General features: G+C 40.2%; 1 protein-coding gene across 2 annotated transcripts in view; it reads right to left on the bottom strand.

The window, feature by feature from the left end:
- Positions 1-24,176, bottom strand: part of LOC108242695 (phosphoinositide 3-kinase regulatory subunit 6) — a 37,785-nt gene that overhangs the window by 10,790 nt on the left and 2,819 nt on the right. Inside the window, exons 1-11 of one of the 2 annotated variants that reach the window (XM_017427694.3) lie at positions 12,584-12,837; positions 11,164-11,248; positions 9,360-9,464; positions 8,874-8,965; positions 8,576-8,644; positions 7,623-7,755; positions 6,437-6,506; positions 6,008-6,200; positions 5,069-5,210; positions 3,451-3,537; positions 2,443-2,689 (exon numbers count right to left, since the gene is read on the bottom strand). In XM_017427694.3, coding sequence (XP_017283183.1) covers positions 2,443-2,689; positions 3,451-3,537; positions 5,069-5,210; positions 6,008-6,200; positions 6,437-6,506; positions 7,623-7,755; positions 8,576-8,644; positions 8,874-8,965; positions 9,360-9,464; positions 11,164-11,185 — 1,160 coding nt within the window. In that variant the 5' untranslated portion in view covers positions 11,186-11,248; positions 12,584-12,837. Of the gene's footprint in view, positions 1-2,442; positions 2,690-3,450; positions 3,538-5,068; positions 5,211-6,007; positions 6,201-6,436; positions 6,507-7,622; positions 7,756-8,575; positions 8,645-8,873; positions 8,966-9,359; positions 9,465-11,163; positions 11,249-12,583; positions 12,838-24,176 lie in introns of those variants that run through there. The other variant, XM_017427693.3, reaches the window with a different exon arrangement.

Genomic DNA, 24,176 nt, shown 5'->3' with positions numbered 1-24,176 from the left:
TTTATGTGAATTCAATCTCTATATTTCTATGGAAATGAAAAGAGTAAGTAGCAGCCATGTGTTGCTCTTTGTTTTAGTGTATACCACACTCCTGGGTGTAGATGAATTAAATAAGACTGGAAAAAAAAGAGTCTTTTGTGCATTAATTCAGGCCAGATAACTTATGAAGAACTATCCCAAACACGGTCAGTTCTTGATTGTCATGTCAGGTGAGAAAGAGTGGATTCAACTGAAGGGGCATCGTTCTGGGAGCAAACTAGAATCTCCAATTGAGTAAAACCACAACAAACAGGAAGCCAAGAAAACCAATGGGGATATTCCAGAAAGCAGGTTTACTGAAAACTCAGAGTAACTTCATCTTAAGTTTAAGGAAACGCTGAGTTTTCTGTTCCAGAAAGACAGGTCAGTTACGTTTGGCGTCTGTCACCATGGTAACAAACTCTGTGAATTAAACCAGGCAGAAACCCTGAGTTCCTACCAGTCTCCTCCCACATGACAGGAGTTGTTCATTTTTAACCGACCCAACTGATACTGAGGCAGAATTAGGCTACTTCATAAAACTTAACATCAAGATGGGTCTTTTCACCTCAGTTACATTCGCTCTAACTCACATACTTTCTATTTTTGTTTAAACGGCATCACTTCTCATCAGATTCACTCGTTTATCTCCGTAAAATTATGTTCTGCCGCACATATTCAATATAACACAATCAGAAACTTTTTTTTTTCCTAACAGTCTTAAAAAGATTAATTGGTGTTCATTAGTGTTTAGCTGTTATTATATTAAAAATCATACAGATATAAGACATTTGACCAGAGATTAGCAGGGAAACGTTAAATATTCATTCCTGCAGTTGCCATGGTGAATTAAGGTACCAGGTTAAGCTGATCATGTCTTCTTACTTCGCTTGTGCACACTCTTAATTCAAGATTAAGATACTCAAGAGTTGATTAAATTCATTGTAATTAGCCATTCTGGAACCAACAACAGAGTTACCCTGCTCTGAATAAGTTAACTTTGAGTTTACCCCCTAAACCCAGGACAAGTACTAGGATGGGGATTACTGAATGAAAGGCAGATGAGTTGATTACAGATCACAGAGTGGTGCAAGGATTACTTAGAAAGACTACTGGTATAAACATCAACACAAAATCACTCTAAATACAATTTTCAACATAAAAACCAACAAATGCCAGACATCATGACACTGTTATTAGAAAGGAAACAGAAGAAATAAAATCAAAGTCATTTTTATACAACCCCAATTGCTACAAAGCTGAGATGTTGTATAAAATGCAAATAAAAACAGAACGCAATGATTTACAAATCTCATAAACCCATATCTTATTCACAATGGAAGATAGCAAACAAATCAAATGCTGAAACTAAGAAATTGCACAGCTCTTAGAAAAAAATAAGGTAATTTTGAATTTGACAGCAGCAACACATCTCAAAAAGTTGGTACAGGGCCATGTTTAATCTTCTTTTAACGACAGTCTGTAAACATCCAGGACCTGAGGAGAGCAGCTGCTGGAGGTTTTGGAGGAATGTTGTCCCATTCTGGTCTGGCGTACGGTTCTAGCTGCTCAACAGAGCTTTCAAATGATGTGGGATTCAAGGTGTTCAACAGCCTTGGGTCTTCTTTGTTGGAGGTTTTGCTTCATGATGCGTCAGAGGTGAGAGGCCTGGACTGCAGGCAGGTCAATTCATCAGACTCTTCTACCACAAAGCCCTGCTCTTGTAATGGATGTAGTCTGTGGTTTAGTGTTGTGTTGCTGAAATAAGCAAGGCCTTCCCTGAAAATATGTCATCTGGATGGAAGCATATGTTCTTAAACTGGTATATACTTTTCTGAATTAATGGCGCCTTTCCAGATGTGTGTGATGCTCATGCTAGAGGCACTAATGTACTAATGCAGCCCCATACCATCAGAGAGGCAGGCTTTTGAACTATGTGCTGATAACAGGATTGGACGGTCTCTCTCCTCTTTAATACGTAGGACGTGGTGTCTGTGGTTTCCAAAAATAATTTTAAATTTCCATTTGATTGAATTCAGACCAGTTTCACTATGTTCCATTGTGAATAAAATATGATTCTGTGATATCTGCAAATGATTGCATTCTGTTTTTATTCACATCTTGCACAACATCCCAAACGTTTCAGAGTTGGGGTTGTACAAAAACGGTCATATTACCAGGGTCTGATGTCCTGGACCTGTATGTCTTCTATACTAATCAAATGGATTGATTAACCTCGCAACTAAAAGTTTAGGCATCACAGAAATTTTTGAAGTTCGCTGCTGTGCAGGCATTCAGAATTACAAGCTTTGTTTCAGTTGAGTTGTATATAGCTCACAACTCAAAAACTACAGTATCTGATGCTAAATACGTCGCAGAACCTTTACCAGGGGTAAATTTTTAGTGATACAGAAAAGTATTTACCTTCGGCATTGTTCCCATGAGGAACTCAAGCAGTGGCTGTCCTGAGAGGAAGATGCAGACATGTCAAAGCTGGAAGGCAGGTCCCGTTCGATGCCACTGTCGTTGGACATGATCGAGAAGCGAGCCATGTCAGATGATATCGGGTTGAGGGCCGACTCGTCCACCTCGAAGTCGTCCTGCTCCTGGCTAAAGCAGGAGAAGCTGTCTGACACAGAACTGGACCGTAACCACTTGAACAGCTCTCGCCCTGTTTTCCAGCAGAACAAAAGCACAGCGATGACGCAGACAGAAACACCTCTTGTCAGTTACAACCTCAGCTACTCTGTCCGTGTTTACTCACTGTCAGGAGCCATATTTCACCTGCACTCACCAGAAACACACGCAGAGCTCTGATGCAACCTGATGCCTCATTGTAAACAAAACAGGACTGTTCTGCTCGGAGTGTATCCTCACATAAAACAATCTGACCGAGATATGACACCTCTCATTGAGAGAAGTTTGAGTGGGTTTTGATGGATTACACTCTCATGTACTAAGAATATGAACGCTACATTAAACATGGCTTAGCTACAGCCACTTCGAATCAGACCAACCAGCTCTGTTTGGTACAACTCATGAGAACAATCAATTCTCACAGTCTGATAAGTCTTGTTTTGATTTTTATACCTTCAATCAGCCTCCTTTGCTGAGCCGTTACTTCAAAAGGACCCCCTACAGCCACACATCACAAGCAAACTGCTCATTTTCATTCACGCTCATCGCCTAATGAGGCTACTTTCTGTTCACAATCTTTGCTTCTAAAATGATCTCTCTAAGTGTGTTCAGAGCTCTACATTTACTGTTGATGTTTGATGTAAATCACCAGAAAAATGTTTCGACGGTCAAACAAATATGACCAACAAAAGTATCAAAACAAAACAGAAAGATACACTAACTTCTTAAATGTTGTTTTAGTTACTTCATATTATTAAATTCCTTCTGAGTCAAACAGCATTTCGAGCCACTCACAGATATCCAGATCCTCTGTCCACAGGTAGAAGCTCATCTCTGGGTTAGGAAGAGGGCAGTTACACAGGGGTCCACCACACAATGGCTCTGCAGCACATGTAGAAGGACAAAAAAAAGGGAGGAAAAAATCCAAATCTGTCAACAAAGCGATTAAAACAAAGCGACCCCCCCCCTCTTCCAACCTCCATGACTTCCTTGTTGTGAACGATACTGTCCATCCTTCTGTCTTCCAGCCAGAAAGATTTGGGAGAAGGTTCATCGTCTGGGTCGCTGACTTAATAACAGCGAGAGGAAGACTGGAAATAGATCTTTGGAAAAGCTAATAATACACACAGCTGACTGGACAGATGGGGCCACAGAGGATGCAGACAGATGATGTTTGATCTCGCCTTTGAACTTACAAAACACGTCCATCATCAACATTATAAGCATGAACGTGATCGCCTGCTACAGGAAAGTAGAACAAGTCCACCGTAACATTATAACCAGTGACTTTTACATGAAACAAAGGGAAAGATTTGAAGGACTTTGATAAGGAGGAAATTAGCTAGACTGCCTCTAAGTTCTCAAGGGTTGTTCCGAGTATCCCGTGATCAGGACCTAAAGTATCAGAAGTGGTCAATTCAAGGACATGGACAAATCGCTAAAAAGGATGATGCTGTGGAGCAGAACTAGGTGGCCCGATCTGATGAATCATGTTTTTTCTTTATGTTTAATCACGTGTTTAGCGAAACATCCACTAGAAATGATACATGGAAATAATACATTTGGCCTCCAAATTCTACAGATTATGATTCCATTGAGCGCTTGTGAAATCTGGGGAAGAAAGTCCAATCCATGGAGGCAGCAGCTAACAGACCTGCAGAAAGGTCAAGGAGAGTTCATGTATCAGTGAATCAGAACATAAAAGAGAAGTACACCTCATATCAGGAGGATGCTCTTAATGCTATGGCTGAATGGCATATGAGCCCCACAGACAGAAGTGGAGCAAAACACTAATTGCAACTTGCAAAAAGTTGATTTTTTTTCCCCTTTTGGTGATTCAATAATCCAAAAAAACTGCAGCGAGAGCACACTGTACGCTTGCCACAGTCTGATCAGTCTGCAAACCACAGACAGTTGCGAAATTGACCATCATCATAATTTGTAATCTGTGGTACATGGGCAGCGCGCAAGCTATTTTTAACACTGTTCTGAAATAACAGGCCGTTTCTCACACTGACTGGTGAAACAAATTGTTTTGTGCGACACTGCAGACAGAATTGCTTCACCTCCCAACACAAACTCACAAATTCCGAACATCTGACCATACTTGATTCAGCTACTTACAAGTAATGCTGAATTTAATCAGCAAGTTAATACATTTTAAGAGTTATTTCTGGTTAGATAACATCAAACATGCTACAGATTATGCAATAACATCCTCAATTTTAGTTTTTGATGACTCTTTTATTCATTTGTTTTTAATCTTAAACAGAACCAGAGTGTGGTGTCATCAGCTTTCATTCTTTTTAGAGATGTTGAACCAAACCAGCGAGCTGATGTATGACTCAGAGCTGAAAGGGAAGCGGTGGCCTACATTGCAAAGCTTTACAATTCTGTAACAGAGAGCTCATACCCGAGTTGGAGTCGGAAACAATCTTGCTGTACAGCTCCTGAAGACGGCTGCTCAGTGCTCCCTCCTCTCCTCTGTTGCCCTCCTCCACGCTCTGCTCGAGAGTCGCCATCACTTCCTGAAAGTACGACTCGGCGTCTTTGTCCTGTCCGAAAACACACACGCGTGATTTAACGTACACACTCACAGGAAGATAAACATATACGGTGAATGTATTCATAGCAAAAAGGTGAGAGGTCAGAAATGTGCGTACATCTGTCCCTGGCTGTGTCTTGCTGAGGTGTTGTGTTAGGACCCCAGAAACACAAATCAAGACTGAGCTAAGTTAGCGTTTGTGATAAATATATGTTGTTGTTACAACAGAAGTAATGAAGCTAACTACACAGAAGAAATATTTGCCTTTGGAACCAGTCAGTAAGTGGAAATATTCATTCTCATTTTAAAACAAATATGCATAATCTTTGCGTAGTCAACATACTCATACACCACTCTGGCAATATTTTTTTATAAACTTTAGAAAATTTAGGAAGAAATAAAAATAACATGAGATGATTCAATATTGGTTTTTACTCAATAAGTTCAGCTATTGTTTCTTCCCTTTCATATATTTACCACATCATATGTCTTGTCATATCTTATCGTATCATGTACATGTAGGTACCAGAGATGGACAGTGATTTTTGAATATTCAGTTCTGCTAAATTGGGAGAATTTAAGAAATCAATGCAACCATCTTAGACTGACAAAAACTGCAAACACAGTAGAAAGTCTCAGTTTTTTAAAATACTCAGAGTAGCATGGAAACGGACTTAATAGAGAACAAAGGAAGGCTGGCTGACCTGAAATGAATTTAAGAAAACAGGAATCAGAAAGCACACAGATATGATATAAAAAAGGGAAGGAAAGAGCAGACAAGAAGTGAGAACAGCCAAACAAACTGACCCTTAAGGCCTGAGCTAGTTTCTGTCCATGACACCTCTCCGGTCCTAAAGAAGCCTGGATGGAGTGTTGAACCACATTGCGCATGTGCTCGAGAGGACTTCCGAATCCAGCAGATCCGGACACCTCCAAATCCCCCACCAAAACCGGTATCAAGGGACCGCAGAAGACCTTTGGGTCCGCCAACACAAAAACCCTGCAGACATTTAATGACAGACAAGGAAGGCAATTATTAATTACGTCCATCAATTTTCTGTACCCCGCTTTCTCCTTTCCGGGTTGCGGAGGAGCTGGTGCCTATCTCCAGCGGTCATTGTGCAAGCTGCAGGGTACACCTGGACAGGTCCCAAGTCCATCACAGAGCTAATTATGCTGTATATAAAAATAATGATTTGTTGGTTTTCATCACAGCATGATGTAAATATGACTTACCTCTCATGGAAAGGATAGTGCTCATTTTTTAGCCTCTGCTCAGCTGCGACCATCCTCTGGTACATCAGACCTGTTGATTAAAGCTAGCATTAATTCACTCTGCGAAGCTGCAAATGCTCATACAAGGTAAAAGCCTACCATTACTCAAAGAAATGCTTAGCATCTTGGGAGGAAAGGGGACAGAGCCACAGCCACTTTGGTCAAACCTTGTAAATGACGTCGTGTGTGATCTCATGTGAGATCTTACAAGACGTCAGAGTACATGTTGTGAACCACACCCAGCTAAACCACACCAAAAAAGTCATAGCCATTTTTGTTTTGACCAGTGTCAGTTAGCTGTAGCGCCTATCTTGAATTATAGTGAATCTAAAAGTTAATCAGTTGTGGATGTATAATCTGTTTAGTGGTTCAACAAATACTCTGTTCACAGACAAACAGCTTTGTTGCCCAAAGGTAAAGTTAAAAGTCTTAAGCAAAGATGTTGTGCAATTTACTGAGTTCGAAGTCCAGTTTGGGGACCATGCTCGGCTACTACCACACCAAAATTTAGCTCAGTATCTGTAAAACTGACCAAGTTACCGCATCAGACTAATTGATTGGGTTAACTCTAAAAGTTAATCCCGAACAACTGCTTTCTGCTTAGAGTTTTATTAAAATCCTTCCCGTGGTTTATCAGATATTTTGCTTACACAACAGGCATATACGACCAGGACAAAAAACTTTTCGGCTTCGGCGGCAAATGATAAAAATAAATACGGTTCAGCTGATTCACAGCTGATCTTAACGCCAGAGTGGCCTTCATCTAGTTTTCATGTTGTGATGAACAATCTGAACCCCAGTGGACATCATCTTAATTCATAAAGCTCATTTTAAAACAGCTTAATTTGTTCAAAGTGCTTTAAAATAAAACCAAACGTCCATGTCATCAGAAATAATATCATTTAGAAAGACTTAAATAATAACAGTGCAGTGAAAAGGAAGAAAGGTACAATCTAATGATGCACTGAATCTCTGTAGTTAATGTCTATAAGTTTGGCTTTTCTAATATGTTTGATTTTAAAGGTACTTAGTTCATTCACACCAAATGTCACAGAACAGAATTGGTGAATTTAATGTATCATCTTTTTTTTCTTTTTTTAATCTTTTCCAGCTGAATGGTTTTTATGGAGGACTTGTGGTCACCTACCTGGGATGAGGCGCTCAATTTTTATCTGTCTCGTGTAGCTGAGGCCCACGGTGCAGTAAGGCTGAGGATAAGTCAGAAGCCTCTTACAAAAGTCGTACACGCGCTTGTACAGGTCGTCTGGAATGTAGGCCGTCTGAAATGTCCCAAAACACGCCGCAGGTTAACGAGCACCACGGGGAAAGGAAACATTTCAAACTTGTCTGTTTATGATTAGCAAAAGGGAGCTGTCACAGTGTCTTTATCTCAACACTGTTACACGAGGAACAAAATATGAAGTGACCTAAGTGTGAGCATTAAAAGTTACAACTTCCTTGTTGGCCTTCTTAATTTCCAAGAATTAATATCCACATTCCTACTCGTGTCAGGAGGCATAGCTTGTGAAAATAAAAAAACACAGCAGCTTACAAACACCATTATGATAATGTACTTCCAGCTGTTTCTTCAGTATTTGGAAATTTATTTTAGAATACAGTGTTCTTAGTCAAACCTGTTCAGTTGTGTACGCGCAAAACCAGACACTCAACTAAAGGCCTAGCATTCCTTAAAGGGACGTTTCTAACTCACCGCCTTTAATACCAAAGACCTAAATTGGGATCATTTATGATGAGAGCTATAGCTGTTTTGGTAAAACAATATGCCCAGTCTCATGCGATGTTGCCGGCTCGTGCAGGATACGTGTTGAGGAAGACTCTCAGCTCATCAAACTTTAACTCGGTAGCTGTAAAACTGAGTTACAGCCATTTGTGTTTTGACTAGCTGTAGCGATCATGTTGAATTATAGTGACTCCAAAAGTTAATCAGTCGTAGACGTTCGCCCCATGATTGCTTTCTGAGAGCTTCAATAAATCTGTCCCTTTCGCCTTTCGGAGAGGAATTATATCCATTTAATAAACAACGTCAAAAGTGACAGAGACGAGCAAGTCTGATTTGACTTTTGGCTGAAAATACTGCACCTGAACGACGGTGTACATCAGTGTGTGGAGCAAAGGGATGATGAATCTGCGAGAATCCCATCGTTCTGCCTGCAGAGAAATACATGCATCGCATCAGGGCTCACAGCAGACGAACGGCTGGGACCAAAAATAGTCACATTTACTTGATATGCGACCGAGGTGACTTTAGCTTCCTTCCTCTTTGAAAGTGCAAGCTCGAGACGTTTTAGAACCCACCAGAGCAAAAAAAAAACGTCACCACAAACACAAGTTCGAGGCGAAGAGCGTGTGTTACAGAGTCGGAGAATATCAACAGTACCTTTTCGAGCTCCTTTATCAGCACCCACAGGAGAGATAAGCTGTTCACCGGACTGTTTTGAACTTTTTTATGAAGCGTCCACCTCAGCATTCCTGCACACAAACACACGGGACGGTAACACGGTGACTAACTGAGTCACACCTCTTCTCACTGCAGCGCTGATCCATAATATGTCTGCTGACTAACAGCAGAGCGAGGTCTCAAAACAGTGACGTGGCTTTATTCCACAGTATGTCTCACGCCAGCTTTAATCTGTACGCAGAAGAAAAGTTCCCTCATGGTCTCGGATAACAAGCAACACAGAAACAAACACGGCGGATGTCAGCTATGTGACGATTACCCTTCCATTTTAAGCATACTGACTCCTTCATGAGGTTTGTTTTATCGCATATGAGCTACAAAAGCAAGTAAAGTCTGATTATTAACAACGAGACAGCTTGTACGCTAACCCCTGGAGAGTCTCAGCTGATGTTGACGGTTCGGTACCTTTGTTAGACAAGTCTGCGGACTGCTGTTGGTCCATTCCTCGGGGCAGCGTGGCCTGGACGCTGCGGTACAGTTCGGATTCGGGAACTGTGGGGGAGCAGCAACCTGACAATAAAGGTGTGAGAAGGTGTGGGAAATTCAAAGTCTGATCATCAAGTTAAACTCTGCATGTAGTTTTTTTTTTCTTTCTTTTTGAACACTGAAGAACTATGATGCACAAGGAAAGCATGCACACTTCACAGCCAGACACATTCATGACATAACTTCTTCATATACACATCCAACAGGAAACGTACAGACGAGGGGAAAAGAAAGTCCCCATTATAGGGTTTTACGTACCAGGACATAATAAAAATGCGCTGATCTTCACCAGGTGCTAAAATAACTCGTACATTTCATGGTTCAGTAGTGTGGAGATTCACTTTTAGCACCAATAACTTGAAGTAGTGGTTTTTCTGTAGGACTTTGTCCGTCTCTCACATGGTTGTGGGAGAATTCTGGCCCACTCTTCTTTCCAACGTTACTCCAGTTTACTCAGGTTTGCAGACATTTTTTCCAGCACAGCTCTCTGAAGGTCCCACCACAGCATTTCGGTCAGTTTGGGGTCTGGGCTTTGTCAGATAGACAGCCTTACATTTGACTCTAGAGTACGTTGACAGTCCTGTGGCTGCAAAACAAGCCCAAATCATCGGCACGCCACCACCGTGCTTGACAGGTGGTATGACCTGTTTGTGCTAATATGCTGTGTTCGGGTTTTCTCCAAACATGATGTGCTGCACTGCTTTGGTCTCATCTGTCTAAAGGACGTTGTTCTAGGAGTCTTGTGGTTCATTAGGATTCTCTGTGTCAGGATTTGGTTATCTTTGGTTTGCTTTTGTATTCATGTTTCTTTTGTTCCCTGTGTTTAGTTTATTTCTCCTGTGTTTAGTATGTTTTCTCTGTGTTCCTTGTGCTTTCACTCACTCTCCCTCAGTAGTTCTGTCAACCTGCCTCACCATCCACACCTGTCCCTCGTTAGTAATCAGTCACCTGTTTCTGCTGACTCGTTACCCTCAGTCTTTAAACCCCGGTCATCTTCCTCACTTACTGGCTGGTTCATTTTTTTACTTCCATGTGCTGTCTGGTTTTCCTCGTGTCTTTGCATGCCTGAGATTTGGTAAGTTTTTGTTATTTAGTTTTAGTTGCTGCCTCGTCAGCCTTTTGTTTTGATTGTTTTCTCTTGAAGAATGAGCTTGCATTCTGGGTACCCTTCCTTTCAACCTGACGCTGTGAGCACTGCACGGTTTCACCTTGGGGTGAACTTGCTAGGACGTCCTCTCCTGCGGCGACTGGCAGCTGTCTTAAATGCTTCCCACTCGTGAATAATCTTTCTTACTGTAAAATGAAGAACTGCAAATAGTTTGGAAATGGGTTTTATAACCCTTCTCAGAAAGATGGGCGGTACTAGTTGCTTCTCTAGTCTTTCTTGACGTCTTTCCTCTTTGGCATTGTGTTAACACATAGCTGTATGCTCCAGAGTAGCAAACTGTCAAAACCTCTGCTTTTATAAAGGTGATCATACTTGCTGATAATCAGTTAATCAATACGTTTGATCAGCGGCACCTGGCTGCTACTTTCCCTCTTAAACCCTCTGGAAGCATCATGAGTGGACAAACACAGCTTTTCCATTTTGGCTTTGGTTTTGTTTAATAAATAATGACATGGTGGACTTTTGTACACTTGAGGCTAGATTGAAATCATTTTAGGACCTGGTGAAGACCAGATTATTTTATTATGTCCTGAGAAGTGTTGTGTGCGGTTCTACCTTTAGGCTCCATGCTGTCCATGCTGCTACGGTTATCCCAGTGGGCCACGTTGGTCGTGTCTCACACACATTGTGGCTCCATCAGCTGCAAGTAGATGTGATAAAGAAGCATCATTTGTCCGTCATCATACTCCGAGTCTCTGCCTCCTCTGATGCCTGTCATTCACTCTGATAAGTCTGTTTTTCCTCAGTATGCCTGCTCACAGCAGAGTGTAAGACTACACAGAAACATTCTGCCGATCTATTTAAAGCTCTGCTTCGCGGTTTTCATGCCGGCTTATGATCACCCATCTCCTCTTTATGTGTCTTTATGATTTTGCACTTGCATGTGAACTATGAGGTCTGTAGTTCCTCTTTGAGTGCTTACTGACACTGTTTCACATTCTCCACCTTGGAGTTAAAGTCAACACGTTCATGTTTTATGCCAAGAGAAGCAAATTCCTTCAATACCACTATTTGCAACCTTGGCTGTTTTGTTGGAACAGGCTCCACAACATCAGTGTGTCATGACTCATTGTCATTTACTGCTATTTACTTTTTCAAACACAGCTGTGATTAGGCGGAAGTAACCACAGCCATTACAGCTGTTTTTTTTTTTTCTATTCAATGATAAGTGTACATCTTTTCGTAGATCATATTATGCTTAAATGTTTCTGATCTATAGAAGCCCCACAAGTTGGAGGCAACCCACACAAACGCCAGCGCACGCAACTACGTGGTGGCCTAGAGCTAAAAACTCTTACTCTAAATATATATATCGACACCTTCTTTAACCGCCTCTGTTGTCCCAGACACGTTAGTGAGTCACATCTCAAACACCCACCGCACGATCTCACATTTGCTGCCGTTGTGTAGTAATTATATTCCAATTTAGATGAAAACACCAATTTTTGGACTTGTGCAAACTCAAATCCTACGAGATTAACCCTCCCGTTGCCTTCGGGTCAAAGTTACGAGGACTTCTCTTCCTCTGCTCCGTTATGAGGATGAAACATAAATGTTTACACAGTTATAAAAGGAATAGGAGCAATTAAAAACACGAAGTTCTAAACGACTCGATGTAATCGTCTGAGGCAGTTTTACATCGACCTAAATTACACTGAACATTAACAACGAACCACGAAGGCTCAGTAAAAACATCGTGAAGTGGCGAACATTATCATTTTACAATAAACGGTCAACTCGAGTAAAAGTCGAGCCAAAAAAAACCGTCAAGCCAAGCAGCGATCAGGAAACGGGAAAATCAAGAACTACAGCCAAAAAAAAAAAAAAAGTTGAGTTCAACAGTGAAGTTGAGATCCAGTCAATGACGAGCTGAAGCCAAATGTCTCTTAGTGTATCCATGGCACTTAGCAATAACCATAATCCAACATTCAAAGAGCAGCTGATGTGAATTAAAGATAATATAATATAAGCTTACCTCCATCTGTAAAAACAAGGATCAAGCTGCCCTTTAGTTCTCTTCCACTCGCACACTAAACTACCGTATGAGGCAAACAGAGGGAGTGAGAATGAATGGAGCGTACTCTGCTGAGTTTACTTCCTCCTGTGAGAAGGTGTGGGTTAAAGCAGTGAAGTTTGTGTCATCAGCACCTATGCAGGAGTGGTGATTTTGTATTCAAGTGCATCTATCAAACTATCTATGAACCTCTGACTCAGGTTTATTTTAAAACATTTCTAAATTTACCATTTCTCTTTTTTTTTTTTTTTTTTTTTTAAGCTACGTTTTACTTTCATGCAGACTAAATTTAGTCAGTCCTAGAGCTTGGAGAGGATTGAAGTGTGAATGATTTGGCTCTGAATCGTGTAACAAATGCAGCACAAAGTAAAACCATTGGCTCAGAAGGTGAATGTTTTCCGTCTAACCACAGGTTTCCGGATTTGCCACAAGTGTATTCTGTCTCTGTCTCGTTGCTCCGCTTGCTGTGGCCCTTTCTGTTTCTCTGTCGGGGTCTCACAAAACACCTGCTTTTTTTTACGAAGCGCAGCGCAGCACGCATATGTTGATTCCATCAGCATATATGGACTTCGGTCTCTGTGATTACCTCCCAAACAGAAACTAATAATGCAATGCAGAAGCTGACTGCACTTCCTTTTTGTCAAAATGAGTGGGCAGATGATGCTCTATATTTAGCCAGCAAGACAGAGAGCGGTGCTGAACCTGTCATAGAGATGAAACTATAGTTTAGCAAAGGCTTAAAAATAGAGGCGTCACATCACTGCCTAAAACAAAATGTAGTCTCACAAAACAAGCTAATAAAAGCACCAATATTCAGCCACTAATTTTCAATTTCAGTCGTGCATCTTTAAAAAAAAAACCATACAAAAAAACATCAAAATGTGCAGCTCTATCAGGAATACTGTGTTGTGACTTTTGGCAGCAGTGCATCATACAGCAGAGATGAAATTTGCAACAAAACAACAACAACCTGGAACAGATTTCCCTGAGACGAGTGAGAAAACACAGCTGTTTTCGGAGCTCTGCAGCTCAGACATATTTCACAGTACAAACATCATACAAGGTTTAAATGGGTCATAAAAAAGTGGCATTTTGACAACTTTGATGTTGTCACAGCTTGAAGTTTTTCAGAGAACGTACCAAAAACTGTTCAATGCAGTGTGTAATAACACACTAACTTTGAGCTGTCTAAACTTTTTAAAACGTTTGCAAACTAATTCTTATTTCCACAGAATGTACTCCTCCTGTGCAGTTTATACATCAAAACACGAGCATTGTTGTCTTCTTTCACCCAGTGCAACTCTCACTGCTATGGGACTTCTGGTTTTCCCTTAAATCCCCCCAGAGTTCAGTGTGCACACCCACCTTCCACAGACTCCTTTTGTGTCTGAGCTCAGAATTTTCTCTTCAAAATTGGAAGGGTCTTTATAACTCGTCGTATGTCCCACATAAAGTCCCGCAGACATGTAAAAATTGACATGTGTGACGACTGAACGCTTCTGTCACTTCCAGTTCAAAACCCTCGTATAGTTTTCACACAGTGACTTTTTGTTCAAGGCATACTTTCTACTCCGTGTTTCTGTGGGTCGGTCTTTTTAGGAGTGCTGTCAGAGAGTGACATACACAGATATGTGGTTACTATGGTGATCCTAATGAGTCACCGGCAGCAGCTTTGACATTTCTTTTGGCTTTCATTCTCTTAGCACTTCTTATACAGCTCAGTCATCAAAAAAACAGCATTTCGTCAGCTGAGATTAGGGCAAAAGTAAACCCCAAATTACTTTTGAGCTTTATAGAAGAAAGTTGTTTGTTGATTTTTCAGGCGGTGGCTGTATTGAGCCCTTGTGAATTTCTTCAGAGATGTTCTAGTTGGTCACATAAAACCACTAAACCAACTGTTACAAATAACATTTTTGGCCAGGCTCATCCTTGTCAGTGTAATCCTTATACAAAGAATGAATGTAATCTTTATTAATCTCTTGATGACACATACTTATGCGCATGCTGGAAAAAGAGAATAAAACTGTCTCAAAGATGAAGCTGCACACTTGTGTGGTATTTGCAAACAGAATTAAAGAGAGCTTGTGTGATGCAAATACAATAGAAACTATGCACATGCCAAACCACTGTAACAATCTCGACTTTTGAAGCGAGGATTACTCGACGCGCAAACAGAGCAGCGCATTGTTGAAAGCTTTAAGCATCAAAGTCAATCAATCTGCCGCCTGAGTTTAACCCTTGCAACAAACCACTGGAGAAACTGCTGCACAAAAAGTCACATTTCTCCGGTTTCCTTGGTGCTGCACACACTGTAGCGGGTTTTTAATCCCTCCAACGGCCACTGTATTCTGTAGCTGTCAGCTTTACAAACGACCTGCAGATAAACAAAAAAAAAAAACGTCCAAATGCTTTTAGAGGTGCACATGTCCACATACCAGAGGAGCAAACTTTCCCTTATGCCTGTTGACTATTTACAGCTAATGTGAATCAGTTCCTGGTGTGGGTTTCGGCTATGATACCCATCTATCTCTCCACCTTCTTCACAGAAGCAGCTGCTGCCGCACGGCATGGCGGTCAGCACAAACAATGCGAACAAAAAAAAACAAACAGGGTAATTAATTTCCGTTCAGGCACGCTGCAGACATCTCAGAAAACAGGAAAGCCCCTTGAGAGCCTTGTGGAAGTGCGTTCCATTCAGCGAGACAGAGGTGGCGATGAAGCGCCGGTGGTGGGGGGGTGAGGTGGCCGTTACTGTGAACCCTGCTAGCGGAGAGAAGAATCTGCCTCTTGAAAGGATCCACCACATCTTGCATAAAAGGCCTGAATGACGTGGAACATGAGGAATGATCTCAGAGGTTGTTGGATGCCTGGTAATACCTGACAAACCAGTACAAACAGCTTGAGTTTCCTGACAGGAAAATTCATGTGTGGAATTTTTTTTATTGGTTGACGGTAAATCTTAAAGAAACAACAAGAAAAAAAAAAAACAAGATGCAGACATGGAAAGAAAAAACAAGCCACCTCTCTGTCATATTTCAAGCACGGATCATCTCAGTTAGAACAGAGAGCGCGTCAATTTTGCTGCGCAGCGTAGCATCAGAACAGCCATCTTTGGCTGATGTAAAACAAAACAAGAAAGCGTTTTATGGCAGATGAGATCGCTCCAAAACATATCCCTAAAACAAACTTGGGTTTCTGTCAGTGCGAGCGAGCGAGCGACAGAGGATATCAATCAAAGTGATTTCCTGTATCAACAAACTGAACAATGTGAGGAAGTCGTCTTGGACCAATGAAAGTGTGTGTGTGTGTGTAAACCCGCTTGTCCTCAGTGACCAGGGATAACCTAAGGAGCTAAAAACAGTTCCACAATAATGTTTGAATCGGATATAAATGTTTAAATGTGAGACACAGATGAAGATTAGAAACTTGCAAAGGGGGGAAAAAAAGTCTGCATGGACAAAGTAGAATTTCTGCCACTTGAGGTATGTTAGATCTATCAGGCAAGAGGAAGACAAACACAAAGGGGATTCCCTAAAAAAAATGTTTGTATGCGAGTGTGTTCAGCTCCCTTTTGTGTGATCTATATGAGAAGTGGGTCAGCTGAAGCGGTGCCATCTGGGCTGGAGTAGCCATGAGCTGCAGGGGTTAGCAGATGCACGACGCCAACCTGCGAACCCCTGACTAATACGACCACAGGCAGACATGTGGGGGTACAGGTGTAAACGCACACAGGAAGCATTGGGGATGCTTTCACAGCAGAGTCCTCGGGGGGTCTGTGGAAAACTTTGAAGCCCACGTAGTGTTTAGGTAAGCTAAAATAAAAAGGGCATTTAAACTTCCACCGATCTGACTTCTCGAAAAGGGACATTAGGCTCCTAGTTCTCAAGTATTCATGTGTGGGTTGGTGTTTTCTTTTGACGTACAGTTAAAGAAAGCACATTAAAACAAAACGTAAAGTTTTCACCTCTGGGAAAAAAAAAAACAATAATTATCTCTGGTTGCCCCCTTTACACCCAAACAGGACATTTTTTTGTATTATTCACTGTAAAACTACAGAGAATTAGAAAAATCCTTAAACCGCAGACAGAGCTTGTCTGAGAAATATGTAGCTATGTTCTTAAAACGGGGTAAACACCCCTGTCCTTCGTTTGTCCACGCATGAAATGCTTGCACCCCTACACAGATGAATGACTACAAGACGAACAGCCCGGCTACAGCTTTTAACACGACACGCCGTGCGTTTCAGAAGAGAATGGATTTAGAAACAAAACGACCGTGAAAATAATAAAAAAAACCTTCAATTTGTTAGGATTATTTAGCATTATTTCTCTCTGTGCCACTGTGGCACCAAGCATCAATTCTGTGAGTAACCAACACATTTAGGAGACAAAACAAAAAATATCACTTGTGTTTTAACAAACAAACTATTAATAACAAGATTTTTTTTTCTCAGTAAACTGACAGGACAGTAAATAATCTCTTTTTGCACGGTAAGGTGTCAATTACCAGCACCACCGGGCATTTTCAGGAAACCGTGCAAACCTGTTTCTTGAGCTGAGAATGATAAAAATCTTTCGCTGTGTATTCCTGTGCTCAATGCACTTTTTTATGCAAAGCATCAAAGGTATTCCTAGCATTTAAAGCACTTCACTTAAGCTCTTTCTCTCTTTTTTTTTAAGCTACAGTACGGAAACACAAGCATTTGGACACTCTGACCAAACATTTGGAGCCATTCCAAACTGAATGACTGTATAGGCAGATGTCAAGGAAAGGCAGAAAAAAAAAGGTAAAATGTGTGTCAGCATTTTTTGTAATCACCTGGTTCACAAAGTTGATTTGTGGTATCGCACCAATAAACTTCCATAGAAGATCAGACTATAAAGTGCTCAGATTAGTCTAACAACAGGATCTAACTAGAGCAAATAAATAGGAGCAACAACAAATAAATCCTAAAGCACTCAACCATGAAGGCGCCATTTCCTTTAACACGTATATACATAAATGCCATTTGGAGGCACTTCAAACAAATAAAAAAAAAAGAAAAAAGGTTGTCTGGATGTGCAGAATACGAGTTGGTGTTTTTCTAACTAGTTTGGGTGACTGAGTAAATCTGAATGGCGGGTTGGGTTTTCTGAGAATGTACAAAAGTCGCGTGGGCTGACAAAAGCCCCAAACTCAGGGCAAAAACATCTGCACCAATGGCTTTAGATGAGTTTACATGTTTCCACGGAAGGCTTGTAAAGACCAACAAATGCTTTTTGCATTTGACTTGTCTATGAAATATTTGAACCTGTGAAGACTTCCTGTCACGTCTCCAAACTCTCAACATGACACCTTGAAGCACAACAACGTATGTGGAAAAAATAAAAATAAAATAAGTGGTCTGAAATGAGAAAGGATCACAAACAACACGACGCAGACGGCTTTAAATCTGAACAATCTGAATTTGTTTGTTTAAAAAAAAATAAAAATCCCCACATTTATTTAGTTATAGCTGCTGAAGCAAAAAAACAAAAAAAGCAATTGTAAGTTAAACACATTATGAGGGATTTTAAAGTAGAAAAGATTCTGTTGCAATCATAAATCTAATGCGAGATTTGGTCAAATTGACACTGAAGGTACTAAAACTGATCGTATAGCATGTCTAATTCTGACTAATTTTATGTGACGGTATAGCGATTTTCATGTCAATTTATGTTAAATGAATAAAAAGGTTAAGCTCAGTTTGAAACAAAATGAAATTACCTAAAGCTCAGACGGATGATGACCAATGATTTGTGCTACAGGAAGTGCTTTATAGTTTTAGTATGAAAAGTGAGTTTGCTAAAATAAGACAAGCCAGTGAGAACCATTGGTGTAAAATACATAGATCAAAACTAAAACCACAGCTACACTAATAACCGTTCCAAGCAGGCGTGATAAATGGATATTTATTGGGCGTAGGGCTGAAACGATTCATCGAGTAACTCGATTACAAAAAATCCTTGAGGAAATTTATCTGCCTCGAAGCTTCGCTAAATTTATTGTATTGTAATAAGCAATGCTGTTAAATACGCAGCACACGGGTCTAGCCGGAGGGTTTTTGTGTTGCACAACGCTACCACTTCCGTTAGCGCCTGGAGCACATGTGCTAAGTTTGTAGCTATGGAGGGAACCGGAGAATGCTCAGAAGGAGAACCCCGAAAGCGACAAAAAATGTCAAAAGTTTGGGAACATTTTAGGCTAAACAGAAAGGACAACACAGCGCAATGCATCCACTGCAAAGCAGAATTGGCGTACCACAACAGCACAACATCAATGTTGCAGCATCTGAAGAGAAAACACCCGCTACATGCATCCAACTCGTACACGGTTGCCAACAGGTAACGTTTATGTTCTCTTTGCTAACTACGTTGTGTGATAATCTGCCATGTTATAGATGTAAATTGAGGCACATTATTTTGCTAACGTTACATCTACCGCTTAAACATAGCAGTAACTTAACCGGGTGTAGTGTAAATTGTATGTGAGGGTGGAACTGAGAGAAATTATGCAGGACTTAATGTAAGTTTGTTAATAAAAATACACAGCAACAGATTACAGGCATAAGCTGAAAAGCATTTATTTATTGGTGTCTTTCCATCCTGAAAAGTTACAATCTTTTTTCTTCTCGCTACTGTTATGTATGAATTAGAAATTTTTGATTAATATTTTGTAGTAATTCTATATTTGTTTATACCTAAGCAATCAAGAATAAATAATAGCATAGTTTTAATAAAAATAGCAACATTTTTGCATTTTACCATGACTAGTTAAGGCTGCAGAACTCTGTACAAACTCAAACCTTTACATTTTGAGTAAGAGTTTATTTTTTTCCTAACATATAGATTACATTCTGTTTTCCAATACATAAAAAACATTTCACTGCATTTAGATTTTTCTGTGATGGTTAAAAATAATGCTTTTAATTAAAGCATCCTCAAACCTCACACATAAATGACAGCCTTAAATCCATAAATAAAATAAAACTGAAACTAAAGCTGCTATCATGGCAGATGAGCTGTCAGTGCAGATTCCAACTTAATAATATTAAATGTTATAATATCCAAATTAGTGCACTTGAAATATATTTAATTCATAACAAGGAATAAACAAATAATCATTACATTGTGCTTCTTTTCAGTGAACCGAAGAGTCATACGTTGGACAGCTTTGTTCAAAGGGTTCCAGGATGTTCGGTTGTTCAAGCAGCTGAGTTCACAAACAGCATTTTAAATATGATCATCACAGACATGCGACCGCTGTCCGTGGTGGAAGATGAAGGATTCCAGAAGATGATCTCCACCTTTAATCCAAATTATACCCCTCCTTCCAGAACCTACTTTGTAAAAATGATGGAGAAAAAGTATGAAGAAATCAAAGACAAATTGAAAAACATCCTAAAAGAGACAGACAGCATTGCTCTCACAGCAGACATTTGGACAAGTGTTGCCACAGAGGCATATCTTGGAGTGACATGCCACTTTCTTGGAGAGGACTGGAAAATGAAGTCCCACACCCTGACAACAATGCCACTTGAAGAAAGACACACAGCAGCAAACATTGCAGAGTGGCTTGAGGAGGTTATTGCAAAGTTTGATGTTCCACCTGAGAAAGTCAAAGCTGTCATCCACGACAATGGTGCCAATATTGTAGCAGCAGTGAAGATTTTGGCAGAAAAGCATAAGTGGGCATCTGTGCGATGTGCAGGGCACACCCTGAACTTGGTGGTACAGAATGCTCTGAAGAGCAACCAGAGCATCTCAAAGTGTATGGCAGCTGCAAGATGTCTTGTTGAACATTTTAAAAAAAGTGAAATGGCTTGCACAAAGCTGAAGGATAAGCAACAGCAAATGGGCACAGCATCACACATGCTCATACAAGATGTAAGCACTCGTTGGAACAGTACTTTCCACATGCTGTGTAGGCTGCTGGAGCAAAGATGGCCGATAACTGCTGCACTATCTGACCCAGCATTGACACCACGAGGAAAACACTACCTTGATCTTAAGCCAGAGCAGTGGAATATTATTGAGGAGATAAGCAAGGCTCTTCAGCCATTTGAAGAAGCAACAGTGTTTCTGAGTGGGCAAGACTACGTTACTCTTTCTGCACTTCCACAACTTGTGCAAAGCCTCAAGAAGTCCATACAGACCCAAGTTTTTGAGACTGCACCAGCTCAGTCATACCAAGCTGAAGTGATGGCACAGATCACAACATGATGGGAAGGACTATTTATGTGTCAGCCTCAATCCTCAAATACAGTTCTATTTACTGCTGCTTTAGATCCCAGATTTAAGAAACTTAAGTTCTTGCTCCCAGATGAAGCCTTTAAGATCCAAAGCATGGTTCAAACAATGGTCCTTGATGTCAAAAAGACAATGAGACAGAAAAATTCAGGTGAAAATGAGGTCTCCACTGATGCCCAAGACAAGCCTGTAGAGCATCAGCAGAACGCCAACACATTTTTCAAAAATCTACTGGGTTCTTCAGAATCCAGCACAAGTGATGAGGAGGATAAAGAACAGCATTTGAACCAAGCTGTTCAAAAGGAAGTCTTGATGTACTTTGGAGAGCATACACTGTCCAAGAGGGAGAACCCACTTCTATGGTGGAAATCAAATGCAGCACGGTACCCAACACTGTCAAAACTTGCAAAGTTCTTTCTGTGTATACCAGCAACATCAACACCATCAGAACGGCTTTTTTCCGCAGCAGGGAACATTGCATCGAAGCGCAGGGCAAGCCTCAGTTCACAACATGTCGACATGCTCACTTTCCTTCACAGCAACCATAGTCTTCTTTAAGGCTTCTTTAACAGTTAAACACATGCACAACTGTGTGTTGGAGCATTTAAGAAATGCATATTGAAGAATAACATTTAGTATATGTTGGATTTAAGATATTTTTTTATTCCATCTTTGAGAACATCCAAGTTGATTTTGTTGAGGTTCAAGTTGTTTTTGTAAAGCCAGTGTTTACTATTTTATGTAATCTTTTCTATTAATTCTTTTTTTATTTCTCCTCTGTTTTTGCAGTTAAGAAAGCAGGAAATCTGTTCTACCTCAGATTTGAAACTTATAATTTGAATGTATAAAAGGCAGTATTCTCTGGTTTGCCTGAACTTTTCTATTTAAAGCTAATGAATATTTTTTTACTCTTTTGTGTTAGCACTGAAAAAAGCAAGGAATTTGTTGCACCTTAGACTTAAAATATATTGTATAAAATGCAGTATTTACTATTTTGTCTAAACTTGTTTTATTTTTAAATCAAGTATTTTCTTTATTTATCTTTTCTGTTTGAACTTTAGAACAAAAAAGCAAGAGATTTGCTGTACTATTGATTTGAAACTTGGAAATACTGGAGGTTTAATGTTATTGCATTGTTATTATCAATAAAATGTTAAAGAGTTAAATGAGTTGTTTACTTAGTTCTTTTACGTGTATGTGTATTACTCACTGAAGATAAATACATAAACTAAAAGCTGGAGTATAGACATTTTTATAAGCATATTTGTGAGCCTGCCACTTTATTATTTGAATATAATTTAATATCTTAGTATAACTTTTCTTCAGGTTAGAGCAAACTACTGTTACAAGTAAACTTTCTAAACTACAAACATTTAGGGATGCTCAAAAAGGAGATATTGGACTGATCTGGACCAACTGGTGTTATTGCAGATTATCCGATTACTCGATTAATCGTAAGAATAATCGATAGATTACTCGATTACTAAAATATTCGTTTACAACAGCCCTAATTGGGCGTGAATCCATTTTGAATGCTGAAGAAGCTACCGCATTAAATGTGACTCATGACTGCGCTTCCATTCAAGGCCAAATCCTCTGAAGTTTGGCAAAAGTTCGACTTGAACGCAGCAGAGGTTGTTGCACTTCAGAGAATAGGTGCATGAGACCAATTCCCAGCCATGACGAGACCATTATGGTAAACCACATTATGGTCTGCTTTGCTTTTCTTGACGCTGCAACAATGCTTTGCTCTGGATTGTTGACACGAGGCTGCCTGAAGCCGCAGCGGGGCACAACGGGCTGGGCGCTGTGACAAACAGCTGTAGGAGACAGAAGTTTCGTGTCGACTTTCCCGACTCTGAACTTGTAAATTCCAACTTCAGTACAAATGGAGCGCAGCGTAAAAAAAAAACCCAGCACCGCTCTGAATGACTCGAGCTGCTTCTCCAACTTCAGGCTGAACGTTTCCTCGGGGCAAAGCAACGAAAAGGCTCGTCTGATCTCATGACACTGAATGTTTGATGGGGACTCACGTGTCCTATCGTCCCATTTTCAGTCTGAGGAATCTGAGGTGGTGACAGGTTAAAGTACATAAATCTCTATTTTATAGCACCTTTTAAAACCAAAGTTGCAAAGTTGCTTTACATAAAAAGGTACTGCCACGTACCGCACTTTAGGATTATGTGTTTCATATGGCAGTCATAACTAACACAACTCAGTCGAATGGCAGGATAAACCAGAATAAAACAAACACAGATAAGAGACATGGTTTATACACAGCGCACTGAGGCCAAACAGGAAGTATACTGAAGATTAAATCAGCAAAACAAAGTGGTGTAATCCCACATACAGTAAATGGTAGGTACACAATAGAGATGGGCATTTTGGAATATTCAAATCGCCATTTAATAATCCAAATTCAAATAGTTTATCAGAATGTCATTCAGGCCACCCCTCACTCATGAAGAGTGACAATAACGTGCTGCTAACGCGACCATAAGGTGGCAGTAATGCACCAAATTGTTTCCCCACATGTCGTGGGGTGCTTTTAAAGAGAGGGGAGTACCTAAAAATAAAAAAATAAAAAAAACTTTAAGTGATCCTGAATCTGTGCCACTGTTGCTGTTTTGGATCCTCTTGAAAGGTGAAAAATGGAGGAACTCAATCGTTTCAGACCAGCAGAAACTGCAAATATATAAGTGTGCAGACCTGCAGTTTCTGCAGAGATTTCAACAGTTTGCTCAAACTGTCTGGTAATTATGCTGCAAGTCTTCATCCCATCCACAGTCGTTGTTTTGTTTCTTTTAACAAAAGTATGATTTTTAGCAGTAGTTTAAATCAGAATACAGTTGCTAACGTTAGCCCTAGTTAAGATGAACTGTGACAAATTACTGGATATGTTTAGATATTTCCTGTGTTCAGAACTACATGTTTTGTTTTGTTTTGTTTTAAAAAAAAAGAGATTTCTAAACTGCTTGCCGTTCGTGTTCACGTGCAAACTGAGTTCATCGCAATTCAACTTTGATCATGTGCTCAAACGGTTAATAATTCAGAGGAAACTGTGAACAAAACCAAAGCAAACAAAGGCAGTTTGGGGTGAATCTTTAGCCAAACGGAAAAATAATCTCCCTATGGATTAGTGCTGGGCGACATGGAAAAAATTCTATATCACGATATGGATAATTTTATATCACGATAACGATATATATCACGATATACCCCAATTACATACGTTGTCAGTTATTCTCTGAAAAATATGAAAAAATAATCTAATTTCTTACCTTTTT

The sequence above is a fragment of the Kryptolebias marmoratus genome, linkage group LG3, assembly GCF_001649575.2.
Source record: "Kryptolebias marmoratus isolate JLee-2015 linkage group LG3, ASM164957v2, whole genome shotgun sequence".
Classification (NCBI taxonomy): domain Eukaryota; kingdom Metazoa; phylum Chordata; class Actinopteri; order Cyprinodontiformes; family Rivulidae; genus Kryptolebias; species Kryptolebias marmoratus.
Note: the sequence above shows the minus strand (reverse complement) of the source record. Positions and strands in the feature narration are given on the sequence as shown.